At 42.4% G+C, this 17,121-nt stretch overlaps 1 protein-coding gene across 3 annotated transcripts in view; it reads left to right on the top strand.

Moving 5' to 3' along the window:
• Positions 1-17,121, top strand: part of tp73 (tumor protein p73) — a 31,874-nt gene that overhangs the window by 2,619 nt on the left and 12,134 nt on the right. For 2 of the 3 annotated variants that reach the window (XM_056423108.1, XM_056423110.1), the window contains exons 2-4: positions 2,707-2,802; positions 3,622-3,766; positions 9,237-9,485. In XM_056423108.1, coding sequence (XP_056279083.1) covers positions 2,707-2,802; positions 3,622-3,766; positions 9,237-9,485 — 490 coding nt within the window. Of the gene's footprint in view, positions 1-2,706; positions 2,803-3,621; positions 3,767-4,824; positions 4,963-9,236; positions 9,486-17,121 lie in introns of those variants that run through there. The other variant, XM_056423109.1, reaches the window with a different exon arrangement.

Raw genomic sequence — 17,121 nt, 5'->3', positions numbered from 1 at the left:
GCTGGAGGTGGTTCAGTTGGTGCTTATTGTTTGTTAAGGTTCTGCGTTATGTGTTCTCAGCATATATATATATATATAGGTACATTAGGTTAAAAAAATCTGATGAAATTGTAGTAAAAAACAAAAAAATGTAGGCCTTAAAAAGAATCCCCGATTTAATCATTATGCTACTATCCCCAGTCACATATTTGTTTTGTTCAATTAATATATGCTAGCCTATTTTGGAGAGAGAAAAATAACCCGAAAGATTGTACATTATTTCAAACATATAGGCTATAGCTTAGTGCCATTATTTTTCTGACAAAACTATTCACAAAAGACTCAGTTATTTATATGAACGTATATATACCCTTTAGATTTTATATTGATCATACTTAAATAAATAAATGCAAGATTACGAGCGACACTCAATACCTCAACGACTCGTCGTCCTTTGAATGATGATTTTCACTTCGACGTGGAAGATCGAATCTAAAACAATTTTAAATTAATTTACTCTCAGTTGAGACAGTGAATTTCCTTGCACAAAATGGCCCTCGGGAAGGCCATATACGTGTGTGTGCGCGCATGTGTGTGTACGTGTGCGTTTGTGTGTATCAGTGTCTTGTGTCTGTGTGTGTCTGTTGTCATGGGTGCCGTAACTCGGGAGGGGAGACACAAAGTAGAGACAGGACAGGTGTATCAGTGAAGCACATTGTCAAACGTGAAGACATTTAGGCAAAGAACCAGCAGAGGCCGTGCTTTCTGGAGAGTAACAGCGGAAGGCAATTTTTATTTTTAAAAACAATACAAATGTCAATGTATGTAATGTTATCAACTATTTCAACGCCTATCCATCCATCCATCTATCTATCTATCTATCTATCTATCAATAATCTATCTATCTATCTATCTATAATCTATATATCTATATCTATCTATCTATCTGTCTATCTATCTATCTATCTATCTATCTATCTATCTTTCTATCTTTCTATCTTTCTATCTATCTATCTATCTATATCTACAGCCATAAGAAAGGGCAACTCAAACATTCTCAAAAAAGCATGTTTCTGACTACATTGTAGATCATAAGTAATAAATAGACTAAGTGAAAATAAAAAGTCGTCTGTGGACAGGTGGATCCCAATTAAGAGCTGTGAGGCAGCCCGCATTATTCCCCCTGCTCGTCCTGCAGCGACGCTTGGTCAGATCCCTGGAGCGAGCACACGAGCGTCTGGGCTCTGACGAGGCGGCACTGGGGGACGAACTAGGAATGGGACCTGGTTTCTGCGGCGGCAGTCACCTCGGGAACAGCGGGAACCTGCAGGCACAGCTGCTGCGCGCGGCGCTGCGCAGTCCGACTGGAGTGACTGCGTGCGTATACGTTGCAGGCCTCTTTGTCATGCCTGAGTTGTTGTTGTTGTTGTTGTTTTTATTTCACGCCAATTTGATGATGTGGCTTGAATCCAAAGTTTACTAGACGAGTTTATATGTGCGTAGTATATGTTTAGGCTGATGGTCACGTGATCAGCATGAAGAAAAACACAACGTCTGATCAATAGTCATGACATCACTTTCGATGTTTACTGAGCTGCATATCTCGAATCGACTCGTCTAAATTACGTAGCAAAAAGACCCCTGTTCGTAAAGTTACCGTACAAGTGAAAGCATTTAAACTGACATCAATGGTCACTTTTACAAAACAACCAATTTAGAGAAAATACAACACATATCTTCTAGTCTAGGCTACTCCTGCTCCGATGTGAGGTCCTGGGACAGGGATGCAGTATGTGTACAGATTGTAAAGCCCTCTGAGGCAAATTTGTATTTTGTGATAATGGGCTATAGCCTACAAAATAAACTGAATTGAATCGAATTGAACCTGCATCGATCCCAGAGGAAGCACCTGTGCCACACTTTTTCCATGTGTAGTCGAGGGGTTATACGGAGATATATGACGCTGCTGTGAATATAGTAAACTTTATAGAATAAATACGCCCGACAGGATTTTGTGTTGGTCATCATTGACCCGTCAAACTGCTGATATAAAGAGCCCACTTGGTGTGTTTTAAAGATAGGCCTGCAGAGCAATGCCTTTCCTTTGTGGTGACAAACACGGATTTAAGGGTTTTATTTGACAACTCGAAGTCTGTTTGACCATCGCAGAGGGCCGGGCGTCCCTTGGCAGGTATAGCCTATATTTCTAAACTGCCACGATAATGTTGTTTTTTCATCTCAGCTGTCAAAATAAGACACGTTTCTGTCGTAAATATGTGTAGAAAAGCAGAAAGTAATTAAACCACCTCGTGCTATCCACGGTAGCACCCCTTGCTATTTGCTTCGATAGCTCTATTATGTCTGCACACATGTGATGGTTGCAGTGCGGGCTAGAGACAGAGGCGGAGGTGATGCTCCGACTGCACAATGAGTGATGAGGCAGGCAGGTCTGAGCACGCCCGAGCCCCCTGACACCCCGCCACCTCACTGGGACTACATTGGTGTGCTCACACCTGGATGAGTGTGAGTGTGTGTGGGGGGGGCGTGCGTGTGTGTCGAACTGCTTATTCACCTTTTTGAACACTGATCATCTGGTAGTTTGTTTCCAACTATTTGATTTCCTTATTTCATCAGAATAATGTGATATGTGTGTGTGTGTGCGTGCGTGTGTGTGTGATCTCTGTGTGTGTGTGTGTGTGTGTGTGTGTGGGTGTGTTTGCTCTGCAGAGTAATCTGTCCCTCACCAGACTACCCACCCTCTAAGATGTCCCACTCCACTATCACTGAAGACGGAGGCACCTTCGAGCACCTGTGGAGCTCCCTGTGAGTGTCAACAACACCTGTTGATGATTGTTTTATTGAACATATTTTCCATATTATCTAATGTGTTAAAAATGTCAAATGCATCATGCAATTAAAAAAACACATATGATTCTGTCCTCAGATAAATTATCTAATCAATAAACTATGATTCCTCCAAATGTAATAATACATGTGGTCTTTTAATATAATTAAGGAAAGGGATGTACTTTTCATGGATGAACAAATAAGATATTTATGAGAGATGTTGGTGAGTAAACATGGTCAAAAACAGAGACAAACAAATATATGTTCAGCCACGTATGTTAATATCTTCTCTGTTTTTCTCTGCACAGGATAAACTGTGTATGTAATTTTCCAACCAAGGTGCTGCCAATTCATTTGTGATGTACTAAACCTTCTGGGAGTTTTCAGACTGCATTTTATGTGGATAACATTTTTAATAAAAGTCTACACATTTCCCAGGTTCACTCTTTAACAATATTTGGGATGTTCAATAGGATGTCTCTAGAACATTTGAAATTAAGGCTTCTTTTTGCTTTTGTAAATATACATAATAGCCTACATATGACATTTTTTCCCTTTAATGCGCAGTCCTTAAAAAGATCATGGACTCACTTTTTTTGAATCCTCTTTTGTTCATTTATTTTGACCTACTTTAAAACTATTACAACTTAAACTTAAAAAAAGTTATTATTATTTTTATTTTTTATTTTTTCCAAAGTTCTGTTTCTTGGCACAGCATGTCATGTGCAGCACTTGTCCATATTTTTGAAAGCTTATCCCTCTGATCAACTTATCCGTGGTGTCATGTGTTCTCAGGGAGCCAGACAGCACCTACTATACCCCAGGAAGCCAGCCAGGTGAGCGCCCAGTGCCTTCCACCAGCACCCCGGGGGGCCACCGCAGTGCTGCAGAGGTCTCTATGGACGTTTATCAAATGAGGGACATGAACGAAAACGTGATGGTAACAATTTAAAATCCCATTTCAGTTCAGTTTGTATCTTTGTGGTCAAACCTCTGCTTTCGATAAGCTGTAGATTATTTCTGTGAGCTGGTGTTTTCCTGCTCCGTGTCGATCGGATGGTGTATTTGTAAATACACACACACACACACACACACTTTCAAAAATCTTTTTCCCCCCATTTCGTTTGTTGTATTATCTCATTTTTTCCCTCCAGTGCTGAGGAGATTCCCTCCAATGTAGTTTCCCTCTTCTCTGCAGCCTTTTCCCTCTCTCAAGCTCCCTGCTGAGCAGTCTGTTGGGACTGTAGTTGTGTGTGTGTGTGTGTGTGTGTGTGTGTGTGTGTGTGTGTGTGTGTGTGTGTGTGTGTGTGTGTGTGTGTGTGTGTGTGTGTGTGTGTGTGTGTGTGTGTGTGTGTGTGTGTGTGGTGGGGGGGAGGCGCTAATTAAACCCCTAGCCAGGACCCCCTCGCTGCTCCACTGTAGAGCCATCTGTTGGCTGGGGTGTGTCTGTGCACTTTACGTAAAAGACATGTAAATATGATTGCAGGTGTATGTACCTGCTTATGTTCCGATGGAAACGTCATATGTATTCTCACGAATGTATTCTTATGAACGAAGACAAACAGCCCATATATCAGATTGACCACCAGGACTTTTCTCAAAAGGAATTTTAGAGCAAGTTTGTGAGAATGTCATTATTTTCCTGTTGGTCGAGGAGGATCACACTGATATGCAGAGTTCATCTTTATTACATTAACATGTCATTTTGAACATGTGTTCACTCGGTCCGCCTCTGTCATGAAATCAGAAGTCTCTTCTCAACACGCCTATGTTTCCTTCCCCTTTCTGATCTGGGATATTGGTCGATGTAATCTTTAGGTGGGCAAGCCTGGACCTGCCTGGCCGTTTAATGAATACTCATGTCAGAAGTAAGGGGGCGGAGCGAGGATTTGTTGTTAGACACCTATGCAGGACAAGTTGAGATGGCCCAGTCAGTCAAGTGAAACAAGTGGAGGAGAAGAGAGGCAGGACGTCCCCCGTATCCTCCATCATGTCCCGCTTCACCGAGTGGTCAGCTGGCTGCAGAGAGCTCACCTCTTACAGTCACAGCCGACTGTAAGTGAGGGCCGCGTCACGGAGACATTGTAGGACAACCGTATCTTATCTTTCAAGAGCCTTAAGATGATGTGTGGAGTGGTAAGTGAACCAGAGTACATTGTTAATGTTCTTGCATATTCAGCAGTATTATTTTTATGTTTGAAAATGCTGTCTTGCTGGTCTGGTAGTGTCGATGGCTAAAGTGTAGAAGTTCTACTATTACTTGGATTCGGGGGAAATGCTTTCAAACTGGGAGTAATCGAACATGTGATCATGACGCAGCATGCAGCTTGAGAGCGAGCTGAAAATCAAGCCTGTGTCTCCTTTTTTGTTGCATGGATGTTTACTTGAGGTAAAAAGATATATAAGAGAAAATCATGCCAACCTGTAGAATATATACACACATTTGGCAAAGTGCAGGAACAAGATATGCCATTCTCATGAGGGCCACACTCATGCCATGTGTATACATATCATATGTATCATAGGCATGATTGAGGATCTCTTGTGTTTGTGGACTTCTTAGAATTATGGATCTCTTGTGATTGGCATATCCCGTTTCTGCACCTTGCCAAATATTCCCAACAGGGGGCAACCTTCTTACACATCACTCCACTTGGACCTCCTCTCCTCCCCACCTCTATTTAACATAGTTCTGCTTCGTTGAGACATGCTGCAGTTTTCATGTGATGTCATGCCACTCATTTATCAACGCCTATAACTTCTCATTTTGGTTGTGCTCTTTCCTAACGTCAACAGGGCTGTGTTGTAAACTGTTTAGTAAGTAAACAGCGGGGCGATACTCTCCTTACTCTCAGCACGTAATGTTTTACTCACCTTGACAGGTGAGGGTTGTTGTGGCTGGCTTATTTATGTTCTTAAATATGTTTTAACGCTCAAAACTTGGCTTTGAGTGGCAGCTACCATGGCTGCCCACAGGGGACATCAGATGTTGTTGGGATGGAAAGCTTACACACTCACACTTATACACACAGTGAACACACACACACACACATGCACACACTCACTCAGTGGCGGCTGAGGTTTTAGCTCTGTTTCAACTTGTTACGGATTCAAGTTGAGGTATTAAGACCAAGCACACCTGCGAGCGCACAGGTTTGTGTGACAGCGTGTGTGCAGGTTTGCATGTGTGTGTGTGTCAAGAGGTTTTGTGTTGTTAACGCATACACCTGGGCTTACCTTGTGCCGGTAAAGCCCCTTTGACAATACTTGTTGAAGGAGATTTCCAAGGTAGTCAGTCAGATATTAAAGGGCAGACAGAAAGGCTTTCATGAGAAAACCCCCATCAGGGCACATCAGCGTACAAACTCATTTTCATATTTGCATATCTCGGGCCTATTGTCCACTGCCAGCCATGAGACACACTTGATTAAGGCGGCCTCTAAAATTATTATAAGTATAAATTAATTTGACATGAATGTATTAATTCATCTACAGAATATCAGTAAATAGAAAGATACCACATACAGTACTAGATCTTCAAAGCCCATCTTTAATCCAAACCAACACTCCAAAAAGCTAAATTCTCAGGTGTATAAAAAAAACTGTGAACATTTTTGAGTATTAATCCCATCAAAATAAGCATTTGATGTTTTGAACCCAGCTGTGTCCTATCGGATGTGTTGTGCTGTCTGTACCTGAGTCAGAGTCAACGTATAGATCCAAACATCCTCATTTAACCGAGACGCAGTACCAATTAAGTCGAGGCCTTTGACCTGTGCCTCGGCTTTCCTCTGACTTTAGTTGACACATCTTTATGTTGTTGAAAACAGAAAGCACAGCAGGGATTAAGTGATGCTGTGTATTGCGTACGGTGGGGGATTTATAACTTGTCATATAGGTGAAAGTAATAAGTCTAAATGAACATGAGGTGTGCGATGGGGGAAAGCCCTGCTATCAGGCTTTCCGCTGCTATACTCGTGTTATCTGTTGTACTTCGTCTCCTCCAGGGGCTAAGAGAGGGAAAGAAACATTGAATTATTTGTTTGTTGTTGTTTTGGACAACAAAGGGACCAGAAGGTCAAGGAGGTTATTTATGTCCTAAGGTGATTGGGTATCATTTAACTTTCAGTGTGAGTCGCAGAGGACATTTTATTAGTCGTCTTTGATCAAGTTTGAGCGAATTCGATTTTTGAATTGGCGGCATTTTCTGCATACAAATTAAATAGTAAAAATGTAATTCCCCCACAAACATTGTTTATTTGTTCAATAATAATGGCTGCCCCTTCCTAGTGGATTTGTCAACTAATCAGTTACTTTGATCTTAGTCAACTAAGATTTCTTTGGTTGATTAGTTATTTGTTATTCCGTTTCCATGTGGAATTTTATCTTTATCTTATCGTATACTTAAGTTCACTGTTGCTGTCGCGTTGATTATTGTTTGTCATGTCTAAATGTTGCACCTTCCGCCAAAAAAAATTCCTCGTTTGTGTAAACATTCCTGGCAATAAAACTGTTTCTGATTCTGATTCTGATTCTGATGAAAGATTTTAAAGAAACATAAGAACATAACATTTAAAATGTTGCTTTTGTGAGTTTCTTTGTCGAGGAACTCAGTTTGACATTTCTGTTTCGTAAATCAACTAATTGATAGGTTGACAAAATAGTTTGAGTCTTATTTGACGAAGAACTTATTTGGTCAAGGACAGCCCTATAACATATATTCTTCGTAATTACTGAAATTACTTGGTTTCATTTTAGATGTGGATTATGACCAAAAAATGAAATAAAAACTCATAAAACATCTATGGAGTAGACAATTAAAATAAACCCTTTTATTCAGGTAACAATGATTTCCTTCAAGGTGTCCAAAGGGCTGTTTTCTTTAAGTTCAGCCCTGCCTGTTGACTTAATGCTATATTGATATACAATACTGGGTGGGTCTGACCCTTGACCTCTTGTTCTTTCATGTGTTGTCCTTCTTGTCTGTCGCTCTCTCCGCCAGGCCAGACCGTGTTGACTTAGTGCAGTGCTTCACAAGGTGTTTCGGAGCGTGTGGGTACATGTGCTTCGGCATTGCCGTCTATGTCCGGGCTTGCCATAATTAGAACGTTGTACCAGCTTTTGGGTTCCCATCCGTCTTTCCCTCTCTCCTTCTCTCCCCTCGTCTCAGTCTTTCGTTTCCTTCTCTCCACGCCAGTCTTTACATTTCTCCCTGTCCTGGCTGTGCATGTGTCTGTGTGTGCATGAGTGTGTTGGGGAGTCCACGCACACCTCACTTGAACCCTCTGGTTAGGCGATGGTCCGGCACTCTCGTTCTCTCGATCTGTTTGGACATTTTTGACTGAAGAGTTGACAAATGAGACTAAAGCACTAGAAGATGTACGACGTTAAAAAGAAGGTAACAGCGTTTTTTGTTCTTCTGCTCATAAGCTAATTGTGTTCGTATGTGTTGCTACTTCCGTGCCGTGTGGGCCTGACATTGGTGTCAGTTATTTGACACACATACAGTTCAAACAGCAGGAATACATGCTGGTGATACTTTAGTTTATCCATGATAGAGATAATTCGTGTTTTCATATCATGACGTACAGGCCGGTTTGTCTTGTTCATCTTGTGAATCAAGTTATGTTAAATTGGTTGCGTAATAGTTTGTTGTTCATGTGTGTCTGATGTTGATGAGAACGTGGGCAGGAGGACTCAAAGTACTCTCTTATTTGTGCTTCCTAACTTTTCAGGGTTTTTGTTCAAGTTGTGTGACATGGAATCAACTAATGAACACGGGTGATCCAAAAAGTACTACAGCACCCACAAAGCAGTTCTCTCTACACAGCGTTTAAGTTAACCATATAGGGCCTCAGAGTGCATTCATTTTTGATAAGGGTGTCACCAGACACACTTCAAAAGAGCAGCACATCTTCTCTTTCTCAAACACAGCGGAGAGGACAAGAGGGGAATGGCAAGCAATTAGACAGATTACGTTGTGTTTTACAATGAGAGTCTCAAATAGCCCCAAGGAGGCTGCTGCGGGGAACTCTCGGCACTGGCACTCACTTCGACTCAATCACACACACACACACACACACTCACAAACACACACACACACACTCACACACACACAAACACACACGTCTCGTGCTTTCATCATGATTTTATCACGACATCTCAGAAGTCTTTTTTGATGTACAAATCACACAAAAGGGGCCCAGTGTATATCACAGACACCTTGGCCATTCCACATGCACCAGTCCAACACACATGGAGGGTCACACTACCTGCAACTCGCTGTAATCCGACCTCCTTCTCAGCCTCCAAGCCCCTGTCTGTCCCACACCTCTACCTGTAGCCTCCCTCTTTCCCCCCTCCCTCCCTCTTCACCTCTCTCACTCTCTTCCCACTTCTTTTCTCCCCAGTCCCAATACAACTTGCTGAGCAGCAGCATGGAGAGCCTGGGGAGCCGTGCGACGTCCGCCAGCCCCTACAGCTCGGAGAACGCCTCCTCGTCGGCCGTGCCCACCCCCTCACCCTACTCGCAGCCCAACTCAACCTTTGAGGGCCTGTCACCTGCCCCGGCCATCCCCTCCAACACCGACTATCCTGGACTGCATACATTCCAGGTGTCCTTCCAGCAGTCTAGCACCGCCAAGTCTGCCACATGGACCGTGAGTACCCACACTTTCTTGGCTGTGGCATGCAGTACGTGTGTGTCTGTGTGTCTTTTTCTAGGTCTCTGTCTGTGAGCACGACTGTGCACCCACATAAACATCTCCACAAAAGCATTATTTCACATACACTCAGTCAAGCCAGCACATGTGCAGACTTGCCGACTGCAAAAGAAAGTTGTGCATCTTTCAGTGATTCGTCTTGTCCTCTACTCACCTCTCGTAGTACAATTGTCTGTGATGAATACAACGGGGAACCTTTGGTATGAGGTCGAAAACAAGTGTAATGCAAGTTTAGGAATTGTTGTGCCACCTATTACTACACTATCGGAGATTAAAGCAGAAATTACACATTTTGGAAAAGCCTGTTGTGGGATGTCAGAATGTGTGTCTTCTATGTGATACTGTTCTTGTATGAGTGACTGAAAGTCAACGTCCGTTATTTGATCTAAACTTTTGGGACATACTTTGTACTGAGAGGGCTTCCACATGTTGAACATTTTGCAACAGAGATAATATAATGAATTTACATGTAACGCTAATAGAAATGGAAGAAAATTATAATTTTTACTGATATACTGTTTGACACCTATACAAGGTATACAAGGTAGCAGCAGTAGTAGTAGTAGTAGTAGTAGTAGTAGTAGTAGTACACGACTGAGAGGATATATTCCTCCATTTTAATGGATACAAAAATATACAAAAACAGCTAAACTTAGGCCAAGACGTGACCAAACCACAGAACTACCTTGTGATGGGAAGGTGGTGAGAAACAAGTGAAATGGGAGCTATGTAATTTGTCATGAACCGATGAGAACTGTCCAGCTTGAAAGGTGTCACCTCCGACGGTCACACAGTTGACCTCCCTGAAACATGAGAACCAAGAGACAAGCTGCACATCCCTGTGTGTGTGTGTGTGTGTGTGTGTGTGTGTGTTTGTGTTTGTGTTTGTGGGATTGTCTGAGGGGCTCCTCCGCGGCTGTGTTTGCTGGAAGTAGCCATGCATGGTGGGCTCCTTTACTCAGCCCTCAGTGATGTAAGAAGATCCCCTTCTGGACATTAGAGTGGTGGTCTTTGACCTGCTACTTTTCTTTCTCTGTCTCTTTCTTCCTCTGGTCTTAACACACACTCATGGCTGTCACCTCTGGCGCCTAAAGTTTCGTCCTGTCTTTACCTAAAGTATGTCTATGATCTCCTTTCCCTCACTTCCAGGTCTTTCTCAGAGCAACAACGACATCAACAAAAACCAAAGTAAAAGCTTTTAATTTCGCTGCGAAATCACTGCAATTGAATGAAATCCTGAAATACACCTGTTTCAACCTATTTGGTTAAACATGACCCTTACTGTCCTTCAACTTAGTTTACAGTTTGGAATATTCCTAATAACTTGATTGAAGGATGCCTGCCAATATATATTATTTTTCTATAATATGAAGTCCCATCCATCCTTTTGCAACCAAATAAACTCCTCTTATCAACTTTGGTTTAATAGTTTAATTATCCCAATAGACGTGCCTGAACAATTCAAATCGTACCAGCTTTTTGTTACAAGGAGAGGAGAGACAAAGGAGTTTTTTACTGGCACACGACTTAAGATGTGGATGATGACGCCGCAGAAAAAGGATTTTGAGGAAACCTGTAATTATTCAGATTGCTCTGCTACGATTAAAGGAGGGATTAGAATGAGAGAAAGACGGGGTGATTGCTCATGGCTTTCATGGCGTTTACTGAAATGCTTTTATTATTATCTTGCATTCCTAACTAGCAGATTGGCAAAGTATCAGAAGATGTATTTAAGTGTTATTAAACAGTAGTTAAGGAACTATTTTTCATATGTAAAATAAAGCAGTTTGATATATATATATATATATATATATATATATACATATGATCGTATTGATCGGCTTACAGAGAGATAGATAGATATATAGATAGACAGATAGATGGATAGACAGATAGATGGATAGATGGATAGATAGATAGATAGATGGACAGATAGATAGATAGATAGACAGATATAGATGGATAGATGGATAGATAGATATATATAACACAATATGTATGTATCTGCAGCCGTAATAGGACATTCGGTGGTTTCCTTGAAAAATTGCAAATAAAAATCAAAGCAAACCAAGAATAGTAAGGGCACTTTTTCAGGCCAGGTTTGAGACTCACATCATGTCGGCGAGTCGAGAGAAGAGATTATGGTCAAGCCTCTTAGAATGAATACGCAATACGCCTCTACTAAAGGGAGGGGATTTCCCCCCAAAAATATATCAGGGCTGTGTGTATGTGTGTGTAGGTTTGTGTGTGTATATTTATGTAAAACTCAATGCAAGTCACAGGTTTGAACATGATTGAAACAAAAGAATGGCTATGTAGACCAGACTGAATCTCCTTGTTTGAATGAGGGAGTTGACAGTCTCTGGGTCTCTTGCTAATTTCTTGTGGCCTCAGGCAATGGGGAATGCTGAATGCCATAGGGGCATATTGACTATAATCAGTTACCTTAGCCGCCCCTCGTCCCCGCCCCTTAGCCTCCCACTAAGAACAAGTGGCATGCAGTGCTTTGGGTGATTATATAGAAATGCAGCTACTTATTGCATCAGGCCTTTCTTTTTAAATCCTGTCTTGAAATTGACAACTGAATGATTGTTGGTCAGAATTCAAAAAGGTAAAAGAATAGAAGAGCCACCCCAGAAGAAGAGAAGACGCAATCCAGTTTTTATCATCTCCCATCATGTTTTGAAAATACAGGAACTCCATTCAAGTCCTGGTTAAGCTAGATTGGTAATCCTCCAGTCCCCTTCCTGTCTCGTGAAGACACCGTGCATTAGTGATCATAGCTCTGAAACTCTGGCGCTCTCTTGAAGAGGATTTATCGGCTTGGATGGAGGCAAGCATCATTGTGGCTGGAAATGAGATCTTACACCTCAGCCTTGTCAAATAATAAGACCTCTCTCTGTACACTCAGACTTCAGTTTATCAGTATCTCTGTGTGTGTGTGTGTGTGTGTGCACGTACAGTATGTGTCAGGAGTGGGAAGAGGTGTGACGCGGTGGCTGCGGGCTCGAGCATGCAGTGCGAGGCGGCTTGTCAGAAGCTGCTCTTCCCAGCTATTAGCCTCGCTCCGTTAGGACGCAGGTCCCAACACGCCCGGCAAGATGCATCCTTCCCTTTCTTTCCCAACGCATCATCTGCGGCCACATCATCATTGGCCTGCCAGCGGAGCATCGGATCTGGGGAAAGAAACACAAGAAGGAAGATTAAGTTGTTCACAGTTACACAAGTTTGTGTCATTACGATCAATTTATACTGCAAATGCAAGTGTTTCCTTTTAGTCACCAAGCTGAATAAGTGCTGGAAAAAAGCGGCTTCACTGATTGATATCTGAACTAAAGGAATTCCTGTTCAACAGTCTACGTTTTCCAGTATCACCATTGGTCAATGGATATGTTCTGGACTGTGGGATGCCATCAATAATGTTCATTATTTGATCTATTCTGCTGCGTGTCCCTTGACACTCTGTAACGCTGTGTATGTCACGCTGTCGCCGACATTTACAACAACCATGGACTGTGCCAGTAGTGTTGATACACCCTTCATGGGAAACTGGAAACCTAGTAAGGTACATCAATTAATTCAGGGTTAGACCTTGAACTAAAGAGAACCACGTTTACATAATTTATATTGGTAAAGAATCATTCACGAATGGTCATTAAATTTTCTCTTATTTCCCTTGAAAGTCTCATGGAGAAAAATCCGTAACATTAACAGCATTTACCATGACCTCAAAGAAAGTGTAGGGGATCTCAAGTTTTCTATGATTTAAATCCAATGTGATTACAGACTGCAGAGAGATCCAGCTTAGGCGGGGCGGACATGGACAGCATGCTTAATGTACGTCAACTGTGTGTATGTCTTTCAACGTATTCAATATTGGGAGAGTTAAGTGAAGACAGTTAAGTGAATTTGTGGTGGGCAAGTTGTTGCTTGTGTATATGGATGACTGTCTGGCAATTATCACCCCGTCTCCAGGAGCCTGTCAGGACCTGCCTCCACCGGTCCACCACTGCGTAGAGGCATGGGCGGTGGGTGGGACTGCAATAAAAATGAAGGATTAAATAGATAGTGTAAAGTCATGATCACACCATACACATTTGGGATGGATTTGTGGATTTTGTCGCACATTTAATTGAATGTATAGATGAGCTACATGTATGTAGTAATCAGTGGCGGCTGGTGATTTTTTTTGGGGGGGGGGGTGGGCACAGTTGAGCGACACGGTTTAAATAGCACTCAACAATGAGAAGAAAAGAGGTTTTGAGTAGAATATTGTAAAAAACAAAGCTTTATTTCAAGAACACAGCGTGCTCAACACTGTCCAACAACACACTAGCTTTGGGCATGAGAGGTTCAGAGCAGCTTTAAGACACATTGGGTTGGGTTTCAGAGGTTTGCAAAATAAAAGAGTTTCACCCTCACATGTAAGAGGTTCAGAGCAGAATAGAGTCAGGAAGAGATCACATGTTACATTGGGTGTTTGACAGAGGAGACCCACTACTGTAAAGAAAAGTAGCCCTCCTCTCTTTAAAGTGGTCAAACTTCTCAATAACTCTCTGGTTTAAGTCAATCATGTCTGTAACCAGCCTGTTTCCATTATTCTTGAGGGAATGTGTCTGTTTTTCAGAACTTCTTCGTTGTGTTTTCGATGCCAGTTCGGTCTCCTTCTGCTGCTCTGCTCTGCAAACAGGGTTAGCTTCATGCTGTTAGCGAGTTAGCTTCATGCTGTTAGCTCGATAACTGCGGCAAGATTCGTGCTTTACACTTGTCTGAAGCTCTTTGTTCTCAGCTCGTGTTCTCACTAAAACTAAGAAAAGAGATCACATCACTCCTGCACTAGCTGCTCTGCACTGGCTCCCAGTAAAATCAAGAATCACTTTTAAAATTCTTCTCTTAACCTACAAAGCCTTGATTGGTGATGCTCCATCATATCTTAAGGAGCTTGTCGTACCATATTGCCCCACTAGAGAGCTACGCTCACTAAATGCGGGACTACTTGTAGTTCCTAGAGTCTTAAAAAGTAGAATGGGAGCCAGAGCCTTTAGTTATCAAGCTCCTCTTTTATGGAACCAGCTTCCAATTTCAGTCCGGGAGGCAGACACAGTCACCTCGTTTAAGACTAGACTTAAGACCTTCCTCTATGACAGAGCTTATAGTTAGGGCTGAATCAGGTTTGCCCTGGTCCAGCCCCTTGATATGCTGCTATAGGCTTATAGCTGCCGGGGGACGTTTTAGGATGCGCTGACTACCTGTCTCCTCTTTTTCTCTCCTTAAGGATGAATTTTCATCTCTCAATCACACGTTACTAACTCTGCTTTCTCCCGAAGTCCTTTTGACTTTACGTCTCATGGGGTCATCGGACCCTATGAGACGGCATAGATCCTATCTGCCTGATGGATCGTCTGGGTCGTGGAATTCCTGCTCATGACTACGCCACTGTCCTGTTGAGACTCCGCCACTCCTCCTCCCCACCGCCATCTGCCTGATGGATCGTGGAGGTCTCCATCGTGGAATATGCCTACTATGAACTATTCATACACTCTGTCATATTCATTGAATGTATTTTAACTCTAAATCTGTCCTTCTGTACACATTACATCTATTGCATCTGTCCATCCTAGGAGAGGGATCCTCCTCTGTTGCTCTCCTGCAGGTTTCTTCCCTTTTTTTCCCCCCTGAAGGGTTATTTGGGAGTTTTTCCTGGTCCGATGTGAGGTTTTGGGGCAGGGATGTCTATGTGTACAGATTGTAAAGCACTCCGAGACAAATTTGTAATTTGTGAAATTGGGCTATACAAATAAACTGAATTGAATTGAATTTAGACCCCTCCCCCCGTTGTAGTCCAGAGAGTTTCAGTCCCAGAACTTTGGAACAACAGACAGGGGAAACTAAACAGCCCATTACTCACTGAGCCTCCAGCTGACATCTCCGGTTAGCAACCTGCTCGCGTAGCTCCGTGGAGCTCTCTGGCTGAGGGAACGATACCAGTCTCTGATTTGCCGAATAGTCCAGTCACGTGAAATAAGAAACGATGTCATTGGCCCGGGCGCAAATTTTTGTGCCCCAAGATTCACATTTCATCCGCCAATGAGAAGCCGTCCTTGCCGAAACGACCGTGAAATGTTTGCTCGCTGCCGCGCACACACGTTGGGCCGGAGCCCCGAAAATGGGGAGGGGCTTCTCTCAGTGAAGATGAGTGGAGATATATTATTTATGTCACATTTAACTTAAGTGGTTGTTGACAGGCTGACGGTCTCTCACACACATTTAGCGCGTCAACACGGTATATTTGCTATTTAAATGATTTGGTATATAATGTTTTTTGACAGGATATATTATATTTTTTTCTTCTTTTTTTTTTCAGCTCAAAATTTTAAGAGGGGCGGCGCCCTAGCGCCCTCTATGGACGCACCGCCACTGGTAGTAATAGAAACATTTCTAAATGTCCCGCATGTAAATTATATTAAATATGTCACCATCTTCACTGGACTCTGTATCACGACTGGACGGGGCGCCACGGAACGTAGGACTCAATCGTGGAAATGAGGAAGTCAGAATTCAGGAAAAAGTAACATCTTTTACTGGGCAACATTTAGAGACGAACCGACACAGACAAGAGGTCGACACAGACTAAATACAAAGGGGAATGAGGCACAGGTGGAAACAATGAGGGCGGGGTCTGCAATCACAGGAGGGCGGCACACAAGGAGGGAGGAGTCTGAAACGAGAGACAAGGTGAGTGACAGACAACACAACAGAAACAGACAGTGAACACAGAACTACCCAGAGGGTCTGGGTGTAACACTCTGGAGATGAAGGTTGGCAGTCCGTGAAGCTTAGAGGCAGAAAACATAGCGGCTCTTTGCAAAGCTTGCTTTTACAGCACATAGTCTGTTTGTTACAATTCATTTGATGTCTTATTAAATTGTCAATAGATTCCATAACATTCTTTTGGAAAGTTAGGCAATTTATCACAGTTTATGGGGGAGATTCAAGGAATTTGTTACGGATGTCTTCACATTTTTGAAGATTTACAGCTTCAAGTCATCCATTCTTTTCCTCTTCTCTTTCTTAATTCCCTTTTCTAATTCACGTTGCTCATTTTTTCCAAGTCATTGACGAAGCAAATAATCTCTTGAAACTTTAATTGTCAGCTTTTGTCCCTTCCTTTCCATTCCATCCATTCACTCTTCCCTATGTCCTGTTACAGAGCCAGGTTTATCAATCATTCAGTTGTTATCTGTACCAGAACATACATCAGATACTTTTCTTTTGATAATGCTGCACGACACTTCAAAAGATGACACACAAAGCTGAACTCACAGATTTGTGTGAATGACTATGCCAAGTTGCTTGCATGTGCAAACTAGTCTGTCTGGAGGACGAGTTGAGACGTCTCCCATGGCCTCTTACCCCGGGAGACTGAAAAGTAATTTATAGCTTTTCCATGCAAAGTTATCAAAAGATCATATCTTTTTTTATATGGCTAAAAAAACTAACTTTTTTGCAATGGCTCCATTTTGTGTGACACAGGACACGGTCTTGTTTTAAATATGTGTTCTCTGAGTTAGTT

This window comes from Pseudoliparis swirei, chromosome 9, assembly GCF_029220125.1.
Source record: "Pseudoliparis swirei isolate HS2019 ecotype Mariana Trench chromosome 9, NWPU_hadal_v1, whole genome shotgun sequence".
Taxonomy (NCBI): domain Eukaryota; kingdom Metazoa; phylum Chordata; class Actinopteri; order Perciformes; family Liparidae; genus Pseudoliparis; species Pseudoliparis swirei.
The sequence above is the reverse complement of the archived record's forward strand: the minus strand, read 5'-3'. Positions and strand labels throughout refer to the sequence as shown.